Below are 23551 nucleotides of genomic sequence, written 5' to 3'. Positions count from 1 at the left end.
CCGGAAACAGGCGACCGTGACAGGAAGCAGAGGCGGGTGAAGGAAATACGTCACGAGGACTTCCGGTCAAATCTGCCGATTTCGGCGGAGCAAATATTTTTGCTCCACGGAGCAATCCGGGATCAGCGGCTGGTCCCAATCTGCCATTGGAACACACAGCTCACGCTCCCATTCTGCCATTGGAATATGATTGCTCCATACAGAGCAGAAAAACTTGATCTGGATCTGCCATTGGAATTCAACATCAGATGAGAGTCGCGTCCATGCACCAATGAGGTGAACGCAATGTTTTTTTTTTTTTTTTCATCATCAGAACGCCCGGCTTCGTCGTCGTTTCCTGATTCTTGCGGTGAAGACCTGCCTCACCTGGTCGAGATTGTAACAAGCGCAACGCCATAGCCACTACGGCGGGTAAGAGTGAAATACTTTGTACACGTGAAAAATGTAGCGCGCTACACTATAATAATAATAATAATAATAATAATAATAATAATAATAATAATAATAATAATAATAATAATAATAATAATGAAGTTCAGCAGCGTGTTGCACTCCTGTAACACGTGAAAGCGAAAGCCTGCAGCACACTTGGTAATGCAATAACTTATATCATCTCAGGGTTCAGACTGCTTGAAAAGACATGACGAACCGCAGTGTAAAGTGCACGTGTGGACCTTTAGGTCCTCCTCAGTAACCACACTCGCGAGCACTTAATGCACTGCGTACAGGTGCAGCCTGCTGGTCGCCAGTAGGTGTTACGAATGTGAAACACAACCCGAACGCGGTTAAAGACACATATAATTGTTGCCCCTCCGGACTGGTTATTTGTCAAAGTCCATTTTTAGTGTCGCCAGGTGGTAAGCGGTCCTCTAACCACACGCCTTCACTGAGGCTCCGCGATAGCTCCTCGACGTTCAAAGACAAAGTCGTGGCCTTATGGTCTGTAAAGTAGCAGATGTGCTGCACCTCCTTAACGGTATCGTCGTTGTGGAACACCAAGTCTGCGCGTTCCCCTGTTTGTAGTGGCACTCTCGCATACGTTCTATGCGTGATTCAAATGAATGTATGCACTGCACTCTTCACTTTGCTAAGTGCTTGTAGCCTCTGCATTACGAGTGGGATGAGCCTTGTATTATTTGCTTGCTTATGGAGTATGGGCCATTGCTGATGATCGTTTTGTACTATTGGAGGGAAGGACGCGTCTTTTTTGGTTATGAGCCATTCCAATGAGCCACTTAAGGCTTTTTCAATAATAATAATAATGATGAAGACAACTGCCCACGTTAAGTGGTGAGTTACTTATTGCACCGCGAACGGGTGGTGCCAGTGCTTCGCACTTCTTGCGCCAGCGACGGGCGATTCTCATATTTGTCTGGTTGGGATGAGTAGCAACCGTTTCCTTCTTTTCTTTTTTTTTCTTTTTTTTTATTGTCGTGGATATAATGCAGTGTGGCAGAAGAGATCGTTGCCGCCTTCGAGTGCCGCCCCATGACGCTCTCTCACGCGCTGTTTAACGACACCGAAAGGTGTTTCTGGCAGCGACTCCTAGCAACGAGCGACGCCGCCCGGAGGCGCTTAGTGAAAGGCAGGCAGGCAATTTCGCAATAGGTAGTGAGAAAATGTGGTTGTTGGAGGTCATAGTGTTTCTTTTTTTCTTTTTCAACTTGGGTAGGACATTAGGCAGCCTAATAGGAAGAGCTTGGTGGCGCAACCCACCGCCCCGTTCAAAGGGGACGCTCATAATATTCATCCATCCATCCATGCAAGCACATTTTGCGCGCGCCTACCGTGGAACTCCGAAGCAGTGAACGAGAGACGCTCAGCTGGGAAGAGAAGGCAACTCGATCGAATTGCGAGTAACAGCGGAGTGGCGGTTGCCGCTGAATTCCCTTTCGAGGTGTAGGCAAGAGGTGTTGTCCCTTCAGAAGCGCGTGACCAGGAGGGAGAACGATTGGTCTGCGGAGCCTCTAATCACATAATGAGGGATGAGCAGCGGCGGACGCTCTCTGGAGAGAAAGGAGGGGGGGGGGGGGGGGGACCCGCGCCGTAATGAGAGCGCTATTCAATTAGCGCCGCCGCGGGCAGTCGAGGAAGTATTTTTCTTCCCGCCACACGGGTGGGCCGCCGCCGCCACCCTGCGGCACAGCGGGGCCGATGGATGGCGCCACCTGCGCAGCTCGAGGCGCCAAGCCGCCCCCCGTTCTGTAGGCGCTTGCTGTTTGCTTGTCTGTGCTTTCTTCTTGGCGGCCCGCGTGGCGTGCTTGTGCGTTCGAATCAAGAGGAGCAAGACGATGACAAAGGGTACGTGTGGGGGCGGAGGAGGGAGAGGAGGAGATGGTGCTGCTGTTCATGCCGCGAAGTGTCTGACGGTATCTTGGACGCGACAAAACAAAGGCTAAACAACTGCGGCCGAGGCGGGCGCGCTCTTTAAGTTATCCGATATCTTTAGCATATCCTGCATTGAAACCTGTCCCACATTGCTGAACGAAAGTTGTCTCACGTACGCTAATACTTCAAGGAACGCGCGACTCAATGTGAAGGCGCCCTAAATTGGGCTTTACTGACTTGACTTTCTGTTTTTCAGAATGCCAGAGCAACTCCACTTTCGCAAAAAAAAAAAAAAAAGAAAGGGGCATTGAATGCATCTTATGGAGAATGCGCGTGCAATATTAGTTTAAGCTTCGAAAGGAACAGCGTTAAATACGCGACAAGCGAGTGGTAAACGCACGCAGACCACTGCTTGCGTGGCGTGAATAAACTCATTTTGATGTCCATTCCAAAGATCTTGCCCTACCAACTAGCCCTGCCCCTACCAACAAACTAGGATGTAGTTTTAGCTCGTACGTGGACTGTCACCGTTTTCTCATTACCGGGTTTCCGCAGCCGTGGACGCCAGTAGCAACATCTTGCTGGATTAGATTTGATTATGGGCTTTTTCCTGCCAAAACTCCTATTTGGTTATGAGGCACGCCATAGTGGGGGCTCCGGAATAATTTGGGCCACCTGGGGACCTTTAACGTGCACGTAAATATAAGTACATGGGTGTTTTCGCCCCCATGAAGTGCCGCCGCCGTGGCCGGAATTCGATCCCGCGACCTCGTGCTTAGCAGCCCAACACCATTACCATTAAGCCACCGCGGCGGGTTGCAATGTCTTGTGACGCTTTGTACAAGTACAATGCGTTTGGAACATCTTTTGTGTATTGTGAGTGTTCTCGTCAAAGGAAAATAACAAAAGGACAACACGCTAACGATTACGTCATCACCAACGCTTTACTCTAGCAGTTAAGTAGAACGTGGTAAGTCGCTACAGCATAAGCCTTGTGTGCTGTCTGGTTAAACTATGCGTCATAAGATGTCCCCAACAGCATCGCTAGTATACCGTGTATGCACCAGTCCGGTAACGCGGTGTTCTGCAACCGGTAATGTCTTTACGGACAAGTTAAAACTCTCGGTTGTAAATGTTGTGAGTGCATGTTGCAGTATAACATGTACCTCTTTGTCTGGCTTCCAATTCTCAGACCGTCAGGCTGTCAACTAGTTTTGTTTTCTCGCAGAACAATATATTGACGCTCGTGCTCGTTGGTTAACCATATACAAAGCCTAAAGTACCCAAACACTGCAGTTCGTTGCATTGAACCACTCGCTGTTCAGTGACTGCCACCTGTAGTCAGTGCGGGGTATACAATGAGGCAGTACACTTTAGGTTTTGTGCCGAAAAAGAAAGCGTAAACGACGCGAACGTCTTGTCAACTCTCTTCTGAGGTGTTAACAGTGTCGTACGATACAGGTACGTTATCTGTAATCTTGCAGCGAATGGAGTATCCATGCGCAAGCGCAGCTCTAGATATGCTTCGAACACGTATACTAGAATAATCGCGGGCGCTTCTCGTTCTCTAAGATGGCATTTGGGGCTTACTGGCGTTCCATTACGAGCATATAGTAGTAGCACGTCGCGAACTAGATCAAATCAATTGACAGGACACACAAACGGCGCGATCCTGTCACTTCGTTTTATCTCGTACGCAAAGCACTATATACGTAATTCGCCGCGGTGGCGCTGTGGCTATATGGCATTCTACTGCTGAGCCCGAAGTCGCGGCTTTGGTTCCCGGCTTCGGCGGCCGCATTTCGATGGGATCGGGAATGCCAAGAACGCGCGTGGACCGTGCTTTGGGTGCACGTTGGAGAATCCCGAGTGGTCTATAAGTTGAAGTTACGGGTCGTTAAACCCCGCAATTTAACTTTTTAAGGTAGCTACGTCTGCAGTTCCTTTTCTGTCTTTTCCTGTATCCTAAAAGCCGAATGAATGCATGACGGCAAGCAGCGATATATATATATATGTGAAAGAAAGAAAGAGACTGGAATACAAGTGCCGGACAACCCGAGCGCAGTCCTTTGTGTTCCCGTTTGTCTTGCGCGCTGCTTGTAGCCTTGGATCCATATACCGCCTGTAGCCCGTTCGCGGTGTTTTCTAAACGCACCTCTTTAGCCATGTGTGTATGGCTCATGGCATGGCATGGCAAGAACTTTATTTTAGTCCAGAGAAACTAGGGTCCGAGGGTACAAGCCCCCAGGCTAAGTCGGTGGCTCCGCCCACGTAGGCACCGGTAGGCCAAAGGCTTTCCCGATGTCGTGAGCTCTCCGGACGGCCAGGAGTTGATCTTGGAGGACTTCGCTGAATATGCGCCGACTCCAGTCCTCCTCAATGTTGATATCCGAAGCCCTTTGGTTGGGGCACAGCCAGAACATATGATCAGATAGACACGGAGTGTGTCCACAACTTTTACATTCCGCGGGAAAATCCTGGTCAATTTAGTTAAGGGCAAAAGGTGTGGGATAAGATTTAGTTTGAATCATTCTTATTGTGACTGCCTGAGCTCGGTTGAGCTTCTTTGGGGGTGGGGGGGAGAAAAAAACCTTCTGCCGTCCCTATCATAGCTCAATTCTTTTTTTTAAAGTTATGTACCAGATGCAGCCTTTATGTAATATGTTTATATATTCTGTAGTGTAATGTGACCGCCGTGAGCAGTGTTTCTTTTTGTGTATCTTCTTTTTATGTGACTTCGTATACTACTGCCAAATAAGGGGGGCCGTTGCTCTGTCAAGCTGTTGAAAGACAGCTTTTACTTCGGTCCCCCTGCATCATCATGTACGACGTGGTGGTCGAAATAAAAAAATAAACTTACTTATCTCGTGTATACTCGCGCATCCGCGTCTTTGCGTCGTACAGTCATCTCTGACCTCTGAAGTGTCGCGAGCCTCACCGGAGCACGCGGCCCGTCCTGCGCGGTCATTATCGTACGAGTCCCTCACCCTCGTTAAACATCGCTTCTCCCGCCTCGTGCGTTGTAGCCGACGCGGCGCTCGTGTTCTTTTCGTGCTGGTCATGTTGAATGCAGTGCCGGCCCTCCCGGCCTCGTTGCTGCTTTCGTTCTCAACTGCACGCGCGCGCACGCACAGACAGAGGTCGCTGAGAGCGACGTCTTCGATGTGTGCGTGCTGAGGCAGCGAACAAGCGCACCGGTCGACGACAAGACGCGATCGGTATCTCGCACGGCCCGCCGTACGCGGGCACATCCGGCGTGCTATGCCGAGCGGGCGCGCGGTCGCGCCCAGCCGCGCAAGCGGCGTTGTGGCACGGCGGTGGTGCTGCAGCAGCAGGGCGGGGCCTGCTCCCGGTCTACGCCGGGTTCCTCCGGGGTTGTCCTCCTCTCACGCGCCTCTAATGGCTTCCACGCTGCAGGCCGGGAGATAAAGCGAGCCGGCGCGCTCGGCGGGAGGAAGAAGAAGCAAAGTGGAAGCAAAAAATCGAAGCTCACGCAAGAGCCGTGAGCGGGAGAGGGGAGAGCGCGCGGCGGAATTCGGCATTGACGCTTCGTGCCCACACGCCGCCGTGTACTGTTGAGGCCGCGCTGTGCTCTGACCGCCGCACCACGCGTGCGTGCTCACGTGAGTGCGTGCGTGCGAGTGAGTGGGGAAAGCGGTGGCGGCGCCGTTTACGTTCTCATTCTTGAGGCCCCGCGGCGTGAGCCCAATTCATGAAACGAGTGTCCCCCTCCCCGCTCCTCTACCCCCCAAGCTCTTCCAGATTTGAGGAGACGTCGCGCGATGTGTGGCGGTTAAACCAGCCCGCGCGTAGTTTTCACTCTGCTGGCCGAGGTTGCGCACTTGCAAATGCGGCAGACGGCTTCACGACACTCGACGTGCGGTTTGCCCATGCTACTATCGCGAGCTCATGCGTGTTCTGATCCCTGCGTTTAATTTTATTGTTGCACTGACAGAGAACCTGCTGTGCCAAGCTCCTTGTATAGTAGGTTTAGTGCGTCACATGGTTAGGCTAGCAGGAGCATGTTTGCCTTGCTCGTGGCCTTATGGGCGTCGACGTTTGCGGCGACACCCGCCGGTTCGTATGCGAAGTGGACGCTAGGGAGTGTATCGGCGCGTTCTGACCACCGTTGACCACGCGTGGACGAAGGTCCGAAAACTGGGATTGGTGAAGGAAGTCGTGCAAAGACGTGAGCTGATAATACATATATATATATTGTGTGCGTGCGTGCGTGCGTGCGTGCGTGCGTGCCTGCGGCGCTCATGTAGGTTTCGCAAAAAATCTGGATCGGAGAGGGTGCGAAAAGGAATTCGGCGGTGGAATGCGCGCGTATTCTTTATTTAGTTCTGGCTTTGTTGTTTTCCTTAAAGCGCTACTTGTACTTAAGCGACATGTGCTGCCTACAATACGGTATAGTATAGTACACGCGGCTTCTTCGATGTCTTAGTAGAACGCCTCGCGATTTAAGCAGATGTGTCCTTTATCGTTCCGTTTCTGTGCTTTCTGTCGTCCGTCGACAAGCTTCTTCCGTCAGAGAACACTCCCGTCATTGAAACGGTGTTTACAAGTACGGAAGTTGAGGAGTTTAGGGAAATTATAAGAGCGCTGTTTCACATACACTGCTCTTGTGCAGCAGTGCTCAGGCTCCGGATCTGAGTGCCACCACCCGGCAGAGCTCAATACGTGATTGCTTGATTGAGTTTAACGTCGTCCCAATGCAACACATCTCGGCGCGTGAGAAAAGGGCTGTTTCGACAGGGTCATAATGGGATTAGGGAATCTCACCGTAGTCTAACAAGTCGCACAATAGACAATCTTAGTTGGGCGTACGCAGCCACATGCGTACGTCGTATACACAATGCGCTGCGCTCGCTGCAAAGGAAGCGCGACCCAATACTTTTAGTTTAACGTGCCGTGATACGGTTTGCTCAACTAGACATGTCATGTGCGAGGTTTAAGCGTTTTTGGATGCTTCTCAGCGTCACCAAGCGTCATAAGTATACGAAGTTTTACTGACAGCGTGGCCTCCGCGATCGGCGCGCCAGACTATCGTGGAGGCCATGGTAGCTGCGACAAGCGTCCGAGACAAGCCGCAGCCTTGGCTGTATGCTTTGTTTACGTTTCAGGATGCTGGAACGGGTCACTTGTTGAACCTCTGCTAGTATGGGAACATAGTCTTTCAACGCAAAGTAGGCGCGATTTGGCGCCGGGTATGCTGTTGCTGTCCGCGTCGGACGCCGTTGCCGCCATCGTGCACTCTCGTTTGTTGGAGGTCTCGCAAGAGCATCGCGCAGCAAGCGGCACGTTACGCACACAGCACCTTGTTGCGGGCGTACGCACGCATCCGGGAAATAGATTCGTTCCGATCTGCGCATGCACACTTCCCACCCGCATCCTCGCAGCGTACGCAGGCTTGTTACGTACGTACAACTAGATGCGTCTAAATTAGCCTACGGTTGGCAACCTTATTATTTGAAGTGTTGGGTTTAGGAAATTTACGTCGCATATTACCAATTAACATTTCCTTGAGTTTTGTGTGATCGTCGAGATGTTCTTGGAGGTTCATGCAAACAGAGACGTCATCGTCAAACCGGACGCTTGCGGGACCGTGTTGTGGGTTCTGTGGGAACCTACCTGCAGGCCATTTTGGTGACTTCATCCCGATTATTTTGGTTTCAAAAAGGCGCACGTAGGGGCTTTTTGCAACTGCTAAATATACGTTTCCCGTGTGCGTTCTGCAGCTGGCGAACAGCCGACCGTTGTCGGCGGACGGTCCGTACTCCCATGACGGGTTCGTTGTGTTGTAGCACGTAAGGAAGGAGCATAATGGACGAACAAATGGCGCATAGTCACGGCTTGGCTTCCGTTATTCTCCGGTGGTAAAACTTTCGTGACCAGCGGTCGTTTCAGACTTGTTCGCGTCAGTAGGGATCACGTGTATAGTGGTCACTAACGTCGAAGCGGTTGGCCTTGTGCATGTATGCTTTTGGGCGGGGTGAGTGCTCTTCTTTATAATTTGCAATGCGCCGTTTAATTCGCGCCGTTTCGCAGTACCGAGTAAACTTGAATTGACGCGTGCAGCGCTGCGATGTTTCGCCGAAACGTCATTACACAAAGTTCCAGGTGGGTCGTGGGCGTATAGTTCTTGAGTGGTATGCGTTAATCTTTCTTGGTGCGTCCCGCCGTCGAAGTTCACAGTGTCGCATATTCTGCCGAAGGTGGCTCTGCAAGTGTGAATTTCATCCTACGAGCAAGTTTTTTCGCCATATGTCGATTTCGTCTAGCGATCGTCGGGCGTTGCACTTCTTCACAGAGGCCGCTGCTCGGTTAACTGCTTTCGAGGCATAACCCGTCGCTGGTGGACTGACAGCTGTGTTTGCGCCCCGAGTTCGCGCTCCTGTTGCTAGCTGCAGTGCCCATCCCTGCGCAGTTGGCTTGTGGTGCAAGCCGGCGGTATTCCTCGCGCCCCTTCTTCCGACTTGCGCGTTGCATGCGAAGAGACGAGCGGCGCCATCCCCGCTCCTTCTATTTCTGCGTCGGCTGGCCAGGTCTGCCTGTGGTCGCCGCTCGGTTGGCTGCTGCCCAGCAAGAGGAGCCGCGGCGCTTCTCTGCAGTCTGCTGAATCGGTTAACTGCTGTGCAGTTGCTGCTGCCTTCGCCGGGTCACCACCTCCGCGCTTCCTCCCTTTCGTGCGCACGCTCTGCGGGCCAGCGCTGCTGGATAGAATGCTGCGACAAGCGCGCCTTCTTTATCTCTAGCCCGTGGGCGCGGTTCGGGACGCTTTCATATTCCGCCACGTTGGCCGTTTGAGCCAATCAGAACTATATAGCAGGATGGCGGAAATTGAGCATGTCCAGGATAGCGCCCCCTGTGTTGGCTGCGTGCGAGGAGACGTCGTTCTTGCAAGTCGACACTGTCATCTTTTTTTTGTTCTCTCTCTTGGCTGAGTGCGCCATTTTCGGGTATACATGCATGGCCTTCGGCTTATGTGGAAGCGGCGATGGAATGAGCGGGAAGCCAGCGGCTGCGATCGATTCCAGGCCACCGACATTGGAACGAATTCCTTCTTTCACATGCCGCTAAACTCGTGCTGATACGAAAGACAGAACATTATATATGGGCACTGTTAAACGCCCTTTCGTTCTCCCAGTTGGATATGCATGCGCCGTGGAAAATGCACAAATTTAGATATCTTTGTCTAAATATAGTAGTGGTCATTGTCAAATATTTACGTTTTGCAAGTGCATGGCAACCGTCCCGCGTATCCGACCCTCTTTCTGCATTATTAAACGTTTCGTTGGCACCCATGTCTGCGTTACTGGGCGAAAAGCTCACTGTACCCGTCGCCCGCACGTATGAGCGATGAGCGCCATTTATACTCAGTCTTTTTTTATTTTGTTTTATTTGGTGCCGAATTGCCGGTCGACATATATAAAGTGTACATGCTACATGTGTACATGTGTTATACAGTTACATGTGTATACATTGTACATGAGAGTACAAGATGTCGGTTTATAGTTGGCGCAAGCAAATGTTTCTGCGCTCGTACCGCGGCAGCTGCACTGCGACATTGAACTTTCTCCACCGAGTTCGACGTACCTACAGCGGGATTTAATCATTCTCAGAATAACTGCATGCGGTTGCGGCCTGCTGCGGCCTGCAGTTGTTCCGTCCCGTCCTCGCGCCTCTTTATCGCGCTAGATTGACGTTGCGCACCTGCGTATCTCGGCTTCATTGGCGAGAAAAACGTTTCCTCGTGCACCGCACGCGAGACTCTCGTCAGGAACCTTTCCGCCTCCGCACGCGCCGTTGTCGCACGTGTAACGCAGCTGATTGTGCGAGCGGTTCGTGCGCATGGAATAGGTTGTATACCTGCGGCCGATGTTTCCGTAAGGCTTACGAATTCTGGATCGTCCGCTCAGAGTGAGCGAAGGCATCGACGCTCGCCGTTCCCAGGTCATCTCCCTCCGCGGGGCTGAGGTAGCCCAGTGCAGGCAGGTTTAACGTAGGGATTCCTTTCTTATCACCGGCGGCTCGCGGCTGGCCGGCCGATCCCGGCCAGCCGGGATCGGCCGGCCAGTTGGCGGAGTGCTGCTGGCGGAGTGCTGCTCGGACCAGAAACGACTCACTAAAAGGAAGAAGATTGGAAAAGAATCGTTGCTTTATCCAGACCCAGTGCTGAGTAAGGTGTTGGCTCGGGCTATATATAGCTGTTGGTTAAGCTCGATTACGTTTCACTCGCCCGTATCTTTCGCGCTGCTCTCGCTACGGAGCCGCCGTTTACTTTAATTCGGTGACCTGAAAGCATACTAGAGTGTTTATAGCTCAGCGAGCCAGCTGGCCTGCTGAGCTATACTCTACTACATACAGCTCGCGTATTCGGCACGAAGGGGCCCGATCGCCGAGGTATGCACACGGTCACATAGCACACAGGCACTGGCTACTCACAGAAGCTACGTTTACATGAACACGATAAAATCGACTTCGAGTCGGGTTGTCGGGCCGAAGTGCGCTCGTCCGGTTCATGTAAACCTTAGCGGGCGATTACGAGCGAGCCTAGAGGCGAGTTACGGTAACCAGCTTGGTAAGGTGCACGTAAAGGCGGTCGGGTCGCGCTGAGTCAACTCGACTTCTCTGACTCGACCCGCCCGCGTCGATCTTAATGTAAACGAAGCTATAGGCGCAGGCGTATACTGTCTGCGAGCATTGCGCACTTTGTACCATGTGTTTAGCGCCAATGTGAAGTTTCACTTTCGGCTTTAGGGTATTGAAGTAACGTGCTAGCGGGCGCTGTGTTGTTAGCGATTGCGAGGGACAGAGAGATAGAGAGAGAGAGCGGTGCCGCCGACACGCGGGCTCCGCTCCTCGCGCACATCACCCCGCGCCGGCTGCGGCCATCTGGCTGCTTGCCTCGCGCCGCCGGCATCAGCCGCCCTCCCTCTCCGTCCTCATCCTTCGGCGGAATCCGTGGCTGTTGTCCCCCCGCGGCCCGGTACAATGGCCCAAGGCCAACCACCCCGCGGGCGCCTCCTGTATTATGCAAGGTGACAGGCAGCGCTCGGGGTGGAGGGATGCCTGTCTGTGCGTGCGCGGATCCGCTTGGACTCTCTCTATTATATGCCCGCCGTATTATGCTCTTCGCATCGTATGATATGTGTGTGCGCCTGTCGTGCGCTGGCACGTCTGTGTAGCGCGCGCTCACCTTTTGCGGATGCGGGTCGGACGAGGGCGCGCAAAACGCGTGTTTCGTAAGGGCGGCGAAGGACGGGAGCCGAGTGCTGTCCGTGTTGTATTCGTGGGTGTACGGCGTACGCGATGTCGCGTTGTGTTTGGGCGCTGGCTAAATGATCGTCAGTCGCGACCGCGGGGAGCAATCAAGAGTACTACTGTCCTTTCGCTCTGTGAGGCAAACGTTACTACGTTAGATACATCCGGCGCGCCAATACAAACTAGGCACTATGCCGCCGTATTGGTTTAAATCGTGCACGCTTTACGTGAGCGAGGAAAACCTGCTGACGTTGTTTCGCCATGTGCGAGGGCGCGCCTTGTTGATCAGTAAAATGTTGTATCCGATGTTGTTTCAACTTAATTTTCCTTCGTGTGTGCGTGCGTGCGTTTGCTTGCCGCGCTCTCGAAGCTGCGACTTGGTATTACCGCTGTATACGTGTGTCTCAACGTAGTGGCTAGATTGTCAAAGCGAGTAGCTTCCCTTGGCTCTTTCGCCCGTTTTTGTGGTCGGTCTGCCATTGCCGGTACAAAGGTGCCGATGCAAAGCGAGGCGGGTGCTCTCGCTCAACCTTGTCGCGGGGCGCTTTCATTGCTGAGTGCTAACTGTCGTAGACGCACGTGCTGTCGTGCGACAGCTTTGAGGCGCCTGAAGGTTTAATTTAAATTATGGGGTTTTACGTGCCAAAACCACTTTCTGATTATCAGGCACGCCGTAGTGGAGGACTCCGGAAATTTTGACCACCTGGGGTTCTTTAACGTGCACCTAAATCTAAGTACACGGGCGTTTTTCGCATTTCGACCCCATCGAAATGCGGCCGCCGTGGCCGGGATTCGATCCCGCGACCTCGTGCTCAGCAGCCCAACACCATAGCCACTGAGCAACCACGGCGGGTGCGCCTGAAGGTTAAGACGCTGTTGCGGAACACTCGGGAAGGACAGCTGTCCTCTTTTCCCGCATCCTTCTTCCCCCATGGAGGCTGCGGGAGACGGCTCACGTGGCGCGAGAGCAGCATGTAAGTCACCTTCGGCGCGGTCGCTCTCGCCGCTGGAGACAACGCGCATATATGACGAATCGGCTTGTCACACCTACTGTAGCTACGGGTCGGCTGCATGGTTAATGGCCTTGTTCTCTACACAATTGTACAATGAAACAAAGCTACATAAATATCCTCACTGCAATAAATATGCGCCTTCAAGCGTATGATTCCTCTTGTAAAAAAAGTGAATAGCTTTCTAGAAGGGTTCGGCTATTCGCTGGCGTTGAGAAGCATCGCCCGACTGTTTCAGTGCATTTTTTCTTTTACTCGGCTAGTAGTTAAGTACCTTTCTGCTATGGAATTTTGGTAGCGCCTGTTGTTGCTGTCGTCCTCCTGGTAACCATCATTGTCGCAATATCTATGTTTCTTCAGCAAGAGTCGTACTTTAATGAAACCAAACCGTATTTAAACGTCACCGTCCAAAATTACATCCCGCGTGTTCGTCGCGTGACCGTATGGAGTCTTCGTGCCGTTGCCGTATACTGTCGTCGTCGTCATCGCGGCCAGCTAATCGCAGTTTTGGATGAAACTTGAGACTTTCTTTTGAGTGGGCCTCAGCACATTTTTTTTTTTCCCGCAACTAACCCTGGGTCGGTTGCCGTGTTAGGCTAGCTGCTCAGTTTTCCTTCTCGCGTCTCGTAACTGCGAGACGCTTGGGGCCCACGGCTGCCGCTGCGATGACTATACCACAGGGGTGCCCGCGCCGCGCGCTAGCGTATGTGCTCAGGCGCCTCGGAATGGCCCTCGTGCTGAGGCGAGCAATAACACCGTCCCTCGCGCGAGACCGCTATCTTTAGCCGACCGACGGGGAGGGCCTGTGGCGCGGCGGCCGCAGCAGCAGCAGCAGCCTTCTCCTTTGGCGACACGGCGCCCGCGCGAAGGAAGATAATTGACCTTGCGGGGTTCGTGGACCCGGCGGCGGTCGACGCAGCGAGGCGGCCTCCCGTCGCGTTCTGCGCCTGTCCCTTCTGCACGCTGGGTCTTTCGAGCAGTAGGCGAAATCTGTAGGCAGGAGCGAGCCAAGCAAGGCGTAGGCCGTAGCCGAAAACAGCGAGCGCTCAAAATTTTTTTGGGAGTCGTCTATTTTATTTTTTTTTGTGCTTTTAGAGTGCAACGCGTGCGAATCGTCGGTCGAATGCGTCTGACGCTGATCGTTGTGCGTTGTTTACTCTGGAGCATTCTGTTGGTGGTCAATGGTTTGGATTCACTGTTACGACGGATAAATAGGGGGGGGGGGGGAGGGGCGGTCCGTGTTCTCTAACCTGGAGCCATCCACTATGGCTGGCTTACATCGGCAAAATTTTGTATTTTGAAATGTAGATCACCCAGTCACGCAAACGAATGGGGACCAACTGCGATGAAAAGCCGAGCTTGACTGCACTTACACGTCGATTCAGTATAGTTGACTTTAGGTCGCGCAGTCTATTGATGCAACGACAGGGAATTGTTTCATATTTCTGAAGTACGCCGTTGCGTGCAGTGTCCTACAGCTGGCGCATCTCACTATTCAGCAAGGTGTTCTCAGTGATAGTTGTCATCAGCGAATTCGTGCAAGTGACTGGTGTTTTGCGTCGAGAGAAGTTCGGAGAGCCGCCACTTGCCCATTATTCGATGGGAAATGTTCAACGTATCTGTGTCCTTGCGTCTCACAGGTGTACCGATCACCGCGGTTTCGAGCGTAGCGAGCCATAGGGCCGCGCCAGCCTTAAGCGCGCCGCTGCGCTCGAGGTCAGGCGGCAAGGGGCTACCGAGCGACCAAGAACACAGTATTGCCCCGAGTTAACGGAAACTGTTAATTGTCTCCGGCGGCACCCGACACAGCACAAACACCCTGTCCCGGGTTGGCGCGGGAACCAAAGGGGTCCCGCACCAAGGGCGAAAAAAACAGTCAGGGGCGTCTCTAGCACGTCGTTGTGAGAGCACAGGCTCAAGCTGGGACACGTCGCTAGGAAAAGTCCCGGTGGCTGTATTACTTGCTCTCGCGATAATCAATTGGGCCAACTCGCGAGAGCTCGGGCCATATTCTTCGGCTTGGGCTTCCGATAAGTGCGCCTCATCGTGGTACGACCTCGCGCTAGCACTAAGCACCCGTTCTTCGGCTTAGCGTCCGGAAAGGATCAGCACAAAATAAGCGTTCCCCGTACGGGCAAAGACAGCGTGGGCGAGCTCAAGTCCTAGGGCGCTATAACGTAAAACTATTCCAAACTTTTCTATTCCAATTCTGCTATCAACCCTCCACGATTGGTCAAAAACTTTTATCGACCACCCCCACTTGAACTGTCTGTCACGCGACGTCACGAAAACCGCGATACCTCCCCATCTGATATGATGTGTACACACTGATTATGCATGACTTGACAGAAAAAAGAAATACAGTTATTTCTGATTCGACCCCTTTTCGCCATTAGCCCTCGGCTATTGGTAAAAATTTTCGGGCTGCACCCACTTCACCTGCCTGTCACGCGACGTCACAAAACCGCAAGAACTCACCGCGTCAAAGTGACGTGTACGCGATAAAGATGCATTAATATGCCGAACAAAACTGAATTTTCGTCGGAATAGCCGCAGGCTGCCCCGTTCCGAAAGGAATAGAAGATGGCTGCCACCGATCACTCAGACGCTGGCTACTCGCACCTGCTGGAGAGCATGGGTGTATTTGCGTGTAATAAAACTTCTTGCGTGGCCGTGTAACGTTTTCGAGCACTTTCAGCATGTTTACGACCTCATTCTGCCAGCTCTTCTTTGCTGAGGGTCCGTTTTAGCGTCATTCTTGAGCTTCCGTTTCATGCCGCTGCGATTTTCGACCAGCCACCGCAAGCTAAGTAAGGGAAAGCCGACCAATCGTAGACGCCGGTACCACCCTCTTCATCCGGTTATCGACTTTCAGTGCAGCCGCTCGGCCCCATCGAATTCCTCTCCACTTGAGCGTTCTCCTCGCCTCTTGTCAGCCAATTAGATACGACAAGCCGCTCACTGTAGGCAATGTTATTCGCTTTTCAAGCAAACAAAAGTGACCTCCTATGAACGAGGAGAGCGTTTGATTGGTCTGTTCAGACAACGCTGTGGGTGACTGCCCGATGCTTGCGTTGGTGGTTACGTAAATTTGACGTCAGAAAATTGGAATAGAAACATATTGGAATAGTTTTACGTTATAGGGCCCCTAGTCACAAAGGTGTCGGCGGATGTTGGGAATCATGTACATACGTACTTATAGTGAGTTCCCGGGGGTAAGACGGACACACTACCCGCCGTGTGCTGTGAACCGCCGACAGTGGCCCCGTCGTGACGCCAGCGACCTGCCCTCACTGAAAACCTCCGCGAGTGGAGCGCCACCGCTGACCACCGGTCGCGAGTGGGAAGTGGGTGAGGCGCATGGATGACAGAACAGGTGAAAGCGCCGGCGCATTCCCCAATCCCCACAAACGCGCGACGAATTTCGTACAAGAATTCATGTATAGGGAAGCGTGGTGGTTCAATCGTTCAACTACAGCTTGGGAATCGTCCGTATACATGTGTTCTTCCTCGGCCGCCGCTAAACTTTTGCACATACCAGTATAGTACGAATAGTCCATTGCACTGGGCTTGTTGGTAATTTCATTATTGGGAAACCAGAGCCCTGGGACGACGGTCACGTTCCTTGCGGCCGTCGATTATAGGAACCAGCGGTTCGTAGGTTCCCTATTCGCGTTCGCTCGACCTCGCACTATTCTGGGCGCTATGAGGCCAAACGTCGTCATCTGGCAAAGATACGCCTCTGCGGTTAACGGTGGAACGAACGCCAGCGGCATACCAAGGCCCCTGATGAAGCCATCTCGACGCCCCGGGTGCGTACAAGTAGGTTTATTTCGACGGCCTCGCCGGTTTTATGACGTGTCTTTGCGAGAAGCATTCGTTACCGCGGTATGGCGGCGGCCACTGTGAGGGTCCCGAGGAGTAGAGTAGCCTTTAACCGTTCTCGCGAGAACGACGGAAAACAGGGGGACGGGAACGCTCGCGCCAAGCGGACAGGGCCAACGGGCTGGGTTGGACGAGGCGACGTGGCACAGCTTCCTCGTTGCGCGTTCGTCATATTGGAGGCTCCCGCCCGGAAGAGAGAGAGAGAGAGAGAGAGAGAGAGAGAGGGGGTATGGCCGCCGAAGTCCGCCGGTCGGTCTTTTTTGTGGGCGCTCTGGCGGGATGAGCAGAAAAGAAAACGGAAGAAAAAAAAAAAGAAAAGACAACATCGGTGTGAGACAAATGACTTCGCGGCGCCTTGTCACACCGAACGACGTATAGACTACCGCACCACCGCGCGTGCTCTATGTGCGCAGTGCGCTGCGTTCGGGTGGTCGTGTCGCTCGGCGCAGGAAAAAGTAAGAGAAAAAGAAAAAGTGAGAGAGAATCGTGGCGGACGGTAGGAGGAGGGGGAGAGAAAGAAAACAGGAAAGATGATGTCGCGCTTGCGCGCACCGGGGTTTTGTTTTGATATGCGGCGTGCGCGCGTAATTGCCTCGGGGAAGTGGGGTGGGAAGATGCACCCGAAAATTTTTTCCGAGCTTCAGTGCGCGCTGGCTGACTGACCGGCCGACCTTGAGACGTGTTCGCATTTCCGTGCGCCGCAGTGTCGCGGACGAAATGACTGCTAGAAGCAGTCGGGACAGATTGATTCTTCGGGCGGCCGCCATCCATGTATACTTGTGGATCGACGAGAAAGTTTCGATGGGGAACCAGCGCTGTCCGGTAGGGGCTACGACAGTTTTGATGTGTAACTAAAATAGACAGGCACCGTCCGGTATAGGGAGGCTACGAAGACGGCACGACATACTTAACGATAAGAACGCGCGCCTGTATCGGAAGTTTGCTAAGCCCGATGCGCCCCGCCAAGTTCTGTACACGGCCGTGCGCGTTGCGTCGAGTGCATGCGCTGCTACATGCTAGCACGTCGGTTCACTGTCATGTTAGGAGTTGTGAAAAGTGTCTCAAGACGATCGGTGAATTTGCTGACGCAAAATTGCTGCATCTGCTACTGAAAACTGTGTCTACCTCTCGCTAGGTTGTGTGTTACGGTGCTGCTGATGGCACGTGAAACTTCAGCGATGGTTGCCCATAGAAGCAGCGTAAATGTTTTGTTTAGAGGAAAAGCGAGCAGTGCACCCTTACCACTTCTAGTACACTGTAACCTCGCGAGCTACGACAGCACCATCTTGGATGTCCGGAAAGCGCCTGCGCCGGTTGGAGTAAAACTCTTTTGAGTACAACAACCGCGACGAAAGAAATGCGGCCAGAAATCGAACGCGGTGTGCACGGTTGTGCATGCATGCGACCGTTGCGTGGCACTTGCCTGTTTCATGGCTGCTCGCACAAGAACGTACGCCGCCTTTCACGCCGTGGTGCTGTAATGGCTTCTTTGTTTATTGTTTTATTTTTTTCCGGTTTTCGCCGCTCCGTGGCATGGACTTGCACGCCACCACGCCGCCGTTATTGCCGGGAGAAAGCACTGGGTGCGGTGGATGATAAGCGTAGAATCTGAATGGAATTGCATAAGAATATTCTCAAAATGGGGTCCTGCGATTTTCCTCCAAGCGGTCCGCGGAGTCCTTATTAGCACATGTCTCATGGCGGCTGTGTTGCTTGATAGGACGTTATACTGGAATACTGAAGGTATTGTTTCTCCATCCGTAAGGGCTGCCATCAGAGTCATAGCCCACAATTATAGTCATAATTCTGGGGCGCACATTTATCGCTATGAATTTTGCCATTGTCGACGCACAAGTTGTCAGCCCCGTCGCGCTTTTTGATTAAGCGCGGCGTCTGTCTGCGCTGCGATGTGTTCCTGCAGAAGGCGCCCGGTTTAGTCACGTGACGAATGCAGCCACGCGCGTGAAACACGTGCTGGGCTGCTCGCGACCGGCGGAGTTGCGCCATCGCATCGGCGTTCCATTTTGCTTTTTGTTCGCCCTCCGGCCAGCGGCCATTGTGCGACCCTCGGACGACACGACGAAAAAAGCAGAGCGAGACTCCCCAAGTTTTGGCTAAATGGTGAAGGAGCCGGAGGCGCGCACAGCTCACGTGGCCCCGCGCGTTGTGGTGACGTGTTCAATATGTGTGTGTGCAGGGTTGGTGGGCTGCCTCAGGCGAACGATGCCGGGCGCGAGGCTGGCTGACCTCAACTCGGTCATCACGTGCGTACTGTGCGGCGGCTACCTGGTGAACGCCACGACCCTCGTTGAGTGCCTACACTCGTGTGAGTATATATATGCATCTTTTTTAAATTTTTGGTGCAACCGTACAGGTGAACGAGAAAGTAACGGTGTGGGATTATACAGTGCAGGTGATGGAACAGAACAGTAATCGTGTAGGCGTGCTTGTTGTCTTCACGAGCGCGTTAGATAAGCTTAACCCTCCTCCTCAAACTCATGCAGTGTGTTTGGCGGTGGACCTCGTCCAGTATTGAAGGTTTGTGGGCGGCCTGGCTGAAGTGTTCGTCGCGTTAATTTTACATGTCAGACAAGGCGCCTGAAACTTCGGCATTATAAGCGTACATGGTTATCGCACAGCAACGCTTGTTCGCGCGCTCCGACTTTACTCTGGGCACGATGCGCACAAGAAAAGGCTGTGCGATACATGACCTACCTCGCAGGTTGATACCTCGGAAATGCATAGGAAATGGCTCAAGTCAAATCGCACGGAGAGAGTTCTTCCGCAAACGACTAGATATGTCACTGGTAAATACCGAAACCTGGGCGCGAGTTTTGTATAACTATATCATCGTGCAGGACAGAATGCCAAGGGATGCAGTATAGAGCAAATAAATAGCGGTGTTTGTACGCTTTAGTACGTCTCTCGTTTGTTGGTGCTTTGTTCTGAGGATGACTACTCTGTAACTACAGCTGTCACGTCTCAACTAGCTTTTTTTTCTTCTACATTCGTATAATGTAATACCGGGCAGGCAAACTATACCCCTGGTAAGTGTAGCTACAGGCCAAGTGCCTCTGCACTTGGCCCGTATAATAGTCGTTCCACAACTTGTCATTGACAGTTGTTCACAGTCCTGCATCTACTATACAAAGGTGGCCGCTTTTCTTGGACGCTGTAAATAAGTTGATGCGATGATCACCTTCCTTTCCTTTACATCCCTCCCCCCCCTCCCCCTTCTGCAGTCTGCAAGGTGTGCATCGTGCAATTCCTGGCCACCAGTCATCTGTGCCCCATCTGCGACGTTCCAGTGCACAAGACAAAGCCGCATCAATCCATTCGGTAAGGACCACTCTTTTTTTTTTTTTCTAGTGAGCTTGCGCGCTCGAAATTGCTTTGCGCACGCAATACAAACGGATTTGCTTTGTTTCGCATGTCAGGGGTAAGCGTAAGCACTCGGGCGTAACGTACAGGAAAAAGCAAGTCATATTGTACATTTCCTGTTGCCGACGACAACAGTGGGTGCGTTTTACTCCATCATGCAGCGCGCTGTTCCCCTTACAAATGTATAAATTGAATTATGATAAATTCTGTTAATAGAGTTTATTGAAACTTACAGAAGCTCAGTAGGAAATTACAAAACGTCAATGAGTGTATTATATTAAAGTAAGTTTTGAGTAGCCTGCGAGTCTGTGGCTCCTGTTAACAAACGTCACCGATTGCTCCACGGCAGCCCTCGCAAGGTATCGCTGGCTATACGTAATTGCACGTTACGCGTCAGAACCCTGTGGCTTTGCTGTGCCGTGTAACGCGCTTTTCGTTAACTGTGGCGTAATGCTTACGAAACTTTGCACAGGGTGCACAAGGTTTCTTTCCTCTTTTTTTTTTTTTTGTAACGCAATTGCCATAGCTTCTCGTGTTTGCTCCCGCCAGTGCATGCAGCGACGCGAATGCTGACGCAACTAGCAATTAGGCATATATAGTTCTTGTACTGCACGAAAATGCGGAGCCTGCCAATATAAATATGTAAATGTGTCTCTCCTGACGTTTTCCGAAACGCGCTTTTTTTTATGATGTGCCCTAATGTATTCTTGTTAGCATCGGAATGTTGTGCATATCCACGCTTATTTCATTGCAGGCTTGACAAGACCCTCCAGGATATCGTGTACAAGGTCGTTCCTGGACTTTACCAGAGTAAGAAGACATTGCTGTATAAAAGACTGTGCCTGCGAAAACGCGCACCGATAGCGAGGCATGCAGCAGCAAGTTACATATATAGCGACTTCAATAGACTTGGCCGTACCTTACTAGCTGCCATTGACTTGTCTTGCACTGTAACTGTAGATGAGGGATCGGTGCTCGCGCTTTGCTACACGGGTATGTGGTTCCGCCTGACCGTCAGCGCAACATTTCGGTGCATCTGGCAAGCTGTTCTACATGTCACAATAATACGCCCTTCCAAAAATCGTACATCCCATTGAACATCACAAAGAGAAGGGAAAAAGAAAAGTTATAGAAACTCATTAGGAATGATTTAGAATGAATCTATCCTGTGGTGATGCCGTTATGCCTCTGCTGGCGTTCCGAAGTCTCGGAAGGTCGATGACAAGAGTTCTCTTTGAAGCGTTGGCAATGCTTTGGAATGCATTAAGTGGCAGCCACGAGGAGTATGTGCTTCCTGCCCATTTCCTGCGCGGTGTCGGCTATTTGTAACAGGAGTCCGTGCATCTCGCGATGACCCCGTTGGAATTGTGGCTGAATGAAATTCCACGCGATCGTAGTTTAAATTTGCCTCCAATACGCAGAACGCTATTCAGTCATGGATTACAATGCCGGCATAACGCGTCGGGTATAATAGATTCTCGTGCATGTGCCGAGCGGAAAGCATGCCATGTGGTTGCCCACCTTCAGCAGCCCAGCTGCGCACACGCGCAGGGTCAGTTGCGGTGGTGTGCGGTATAGGCTGTCGTTTTGGCAGAAGTGGTTGCGAGAAATCCCACCTTGTTGTGAAGAACGGAAAAATATATGTATGTTTATGTGTATTTTTCTCTCTCTCTCTGCAGAGGAAATGAAGAAGAGGCGTGACTTCTACGAGAAGTACCCAGAGAACGGTAAGCGTTCGTATAACTGCTGACTCGGAACATTCGAGCGCGTTACTCGCGCGTTCCTGTATGTAGTACAAGTTTGGAAACGGCATACAAGAGTTTGCGATGAAATCGATCGCTCAGTGTCAGCTACAGAGGAGAGAGTATGCAAAGATTTGCATCAAAACAGCAGCCTGGACGTTGGAGTGGCGTCAAGCGGCACACTTGGCTTATTTTCTACGTTCTTTTTTTTCGTTCTCTTTTGTTATATTTGTAGCGCGTGGTGAACATCTCCTCGTTAAGGTCGCGAACACCGAGATGTGTGGGAAACTGCATTCGCTAAATTTCACGTGAAGTCTGTACGTCTACAAAAGTGTTGTCGATCGTGACGTGCTGCTGTGCAAACCGACGGCAGCGGACGTGTGAGAGTTCTCTCGTATAGAGGGTGCTTGGTCACCACGTGCGCCCACCTTTTTTGAATTATCCAGTCCTACTGGCTCGAGTCGCCGTTAGTTTCATGTACACCGGATGACGCTTGTCATCCAATAGCCATTCACGTACGTTTGCACAATGCACTGTACACCTGTCCTGCAAGTCGACCTCGCTTCGCCCCACGACGAGGGGCAGGTGTTCGCGTCGTCATAGCCGTCAATTTGCTGGTAATGTCGGAAGGGACTGCATGTGATGTGTTTTGAGTAGCTCGCCGTATAGCATTCGGAGGCCAAACACTCACGACCCTTCCCTGTGGGTCGCAAACATTTCTCACTGTTTATTGTCGCACATCGTTTTGTTTGATTGGCATCGACCGTTTTGTCGTGCAGACGCGAACGTGACTTGTCCCGAAGATCGGGGAATCGTGGACGGCTCCAGTCGGCTCATCTTCAGCCCCGACGACACCATCAGCCTCTCCCTGGAGTACAGCACGGGGTAAGCGACATCTTCGCATACGCTGTGCGCTGCTCGAGCCCACGAAGATGTGCAGGTGTAGAAATAGATTAATACAGGCATGTCTTTCACACAGTCGCGTTCACTCTCACACTTCGAACGGTTTGAACGAGTCACTCCAGCGTGTGCGGTGGTAAAATCCACTGTTGCCTGCTGATCCTGAGATTCTTGTAGCTATACAGCGAGAGACAGCAGAGCGATTGCCGTTCAGAACGCACACCGTTGACATATAAGTGCATCGCTGTAATTTTGGAGGACACCATGGGAACAAGCTTATGAAATATTCATAACACGGACGTTATTTCTGTCTTTATTTCTTTTTATTCTTTAATTTCGCGCTTAACAATAGGCCGATGCACACCTCCGTGCTAAATAAACAAAAGAGGGGGTAAGAGAAAGGATGTCACTAAGTACGGGACGAGCGAGTGAAGCCTCTCGACAAATGCGTTCCGAATGCGTTCCGTTTGTTTCCTGGAATAGTAGCTGCTTCGGATGCGTCTCAGTACGCGCTCCAGTGACGCAAGTGTTGACGCCACTGGGAAGCGTACATATCCGCTGAGGCACGTCACGCGTTGAGTTGTTTGTCGTAGTTGCGCAATATCTGACGTCATTGAGTAGGTGTCATGACGTTGACGCCCGCATTTCATTCAATCGATTCACCCCCCCCCCCGTGCTCTTTCCCCGCACCCAATATGCCTCCCCCCCCCCAACCCGCATAGCTGCCGCCGCCGCTGCTGGCGGGTGCCGAGTGGGGAACGAGCGTCCTCCGACGCGATCGATCCACGCTGCAGCGAAGCTCCACCGCGTGGCGCCCCCGCGGCTCTCTCAAAACTGAGCCACGTTCTATCCTTCTCCCTCCTGCTCCTGCCGTGTTGTTCATATCTTCATCCCTGCTGCCTTACGCGGGCTTCCCTCTCTCTCTCTCTCTCTCTTTCCACAGCCTTGCACGGGGAGTAAAGGGCAAGATATAGTCCGGCGTAACGCGTGCGCGCGGCCACGCGCGTCGCGGTTAAGCGACGTCGGTGAAAAGCGCGC

General features: G+C 52.3%; 1 protein-coding gene across 3 annotated transcripts in view; it reads left to right on the top strand.

Moving 5' to 3' along the window:
* LOC135900271 (polycomb group protein Psc-like) overlaps positions 1-23551 on the top strand; it is a 66381-nt gene that overhangs the window by 29200 nt on the left and 13630 nt on the right. The window contains exons 1-6 of one of the 3 annotated variants that reach the window (XM_065429709.2): positions 2215-2301; positions 18688-18816; positions 19733-19829; positions 20626-20681; positions 21551-21598; positions 22393-22498. In XM_065429709.2, the coding sequence (XP_065285781.2) occupies positions 2292-2301; positions 18688-18816; positions 19733-19829; positions 20626-20681; positions 21551-21598; positions 22393-22498 (446 nt within the window). In that variant the 5' untranslated portion in view covers positions 2215-2291. Of the gene's footprint in view, positions 1-2214; positions 2302-18451; positions 18612-18687; positions 18817-19732; positions 19830-20625; positions 20682-21550; positions 21599-22392; positions 22499-23551 lie in introns of those variants that run through there. The other 2 variants (XM_065429710.2, XM_065429711.2) reach the window with 2 other exon arrangements.

Source organism: Dermacentor albipictus, chromosome 1 (genome assembly GCF_038994185.2).
Source record: "Dermacentor albipictus isolate Rhodes 1998 colony chromosome 1, USDA_Dalb.pri_finalv2, whole genome shotgun sequence".
NCBI lineage: Eukaryota > Metazoa > Arthropoda > Arachnida > Ixodida > Ixodidae > Dermacentor > Dermacentor albipictus.
The sequence above is the reverse complement of the archived record's forward strand: the minus strand, read 5'-3'. Positions and strand labels throughout refer to the sequence as shown.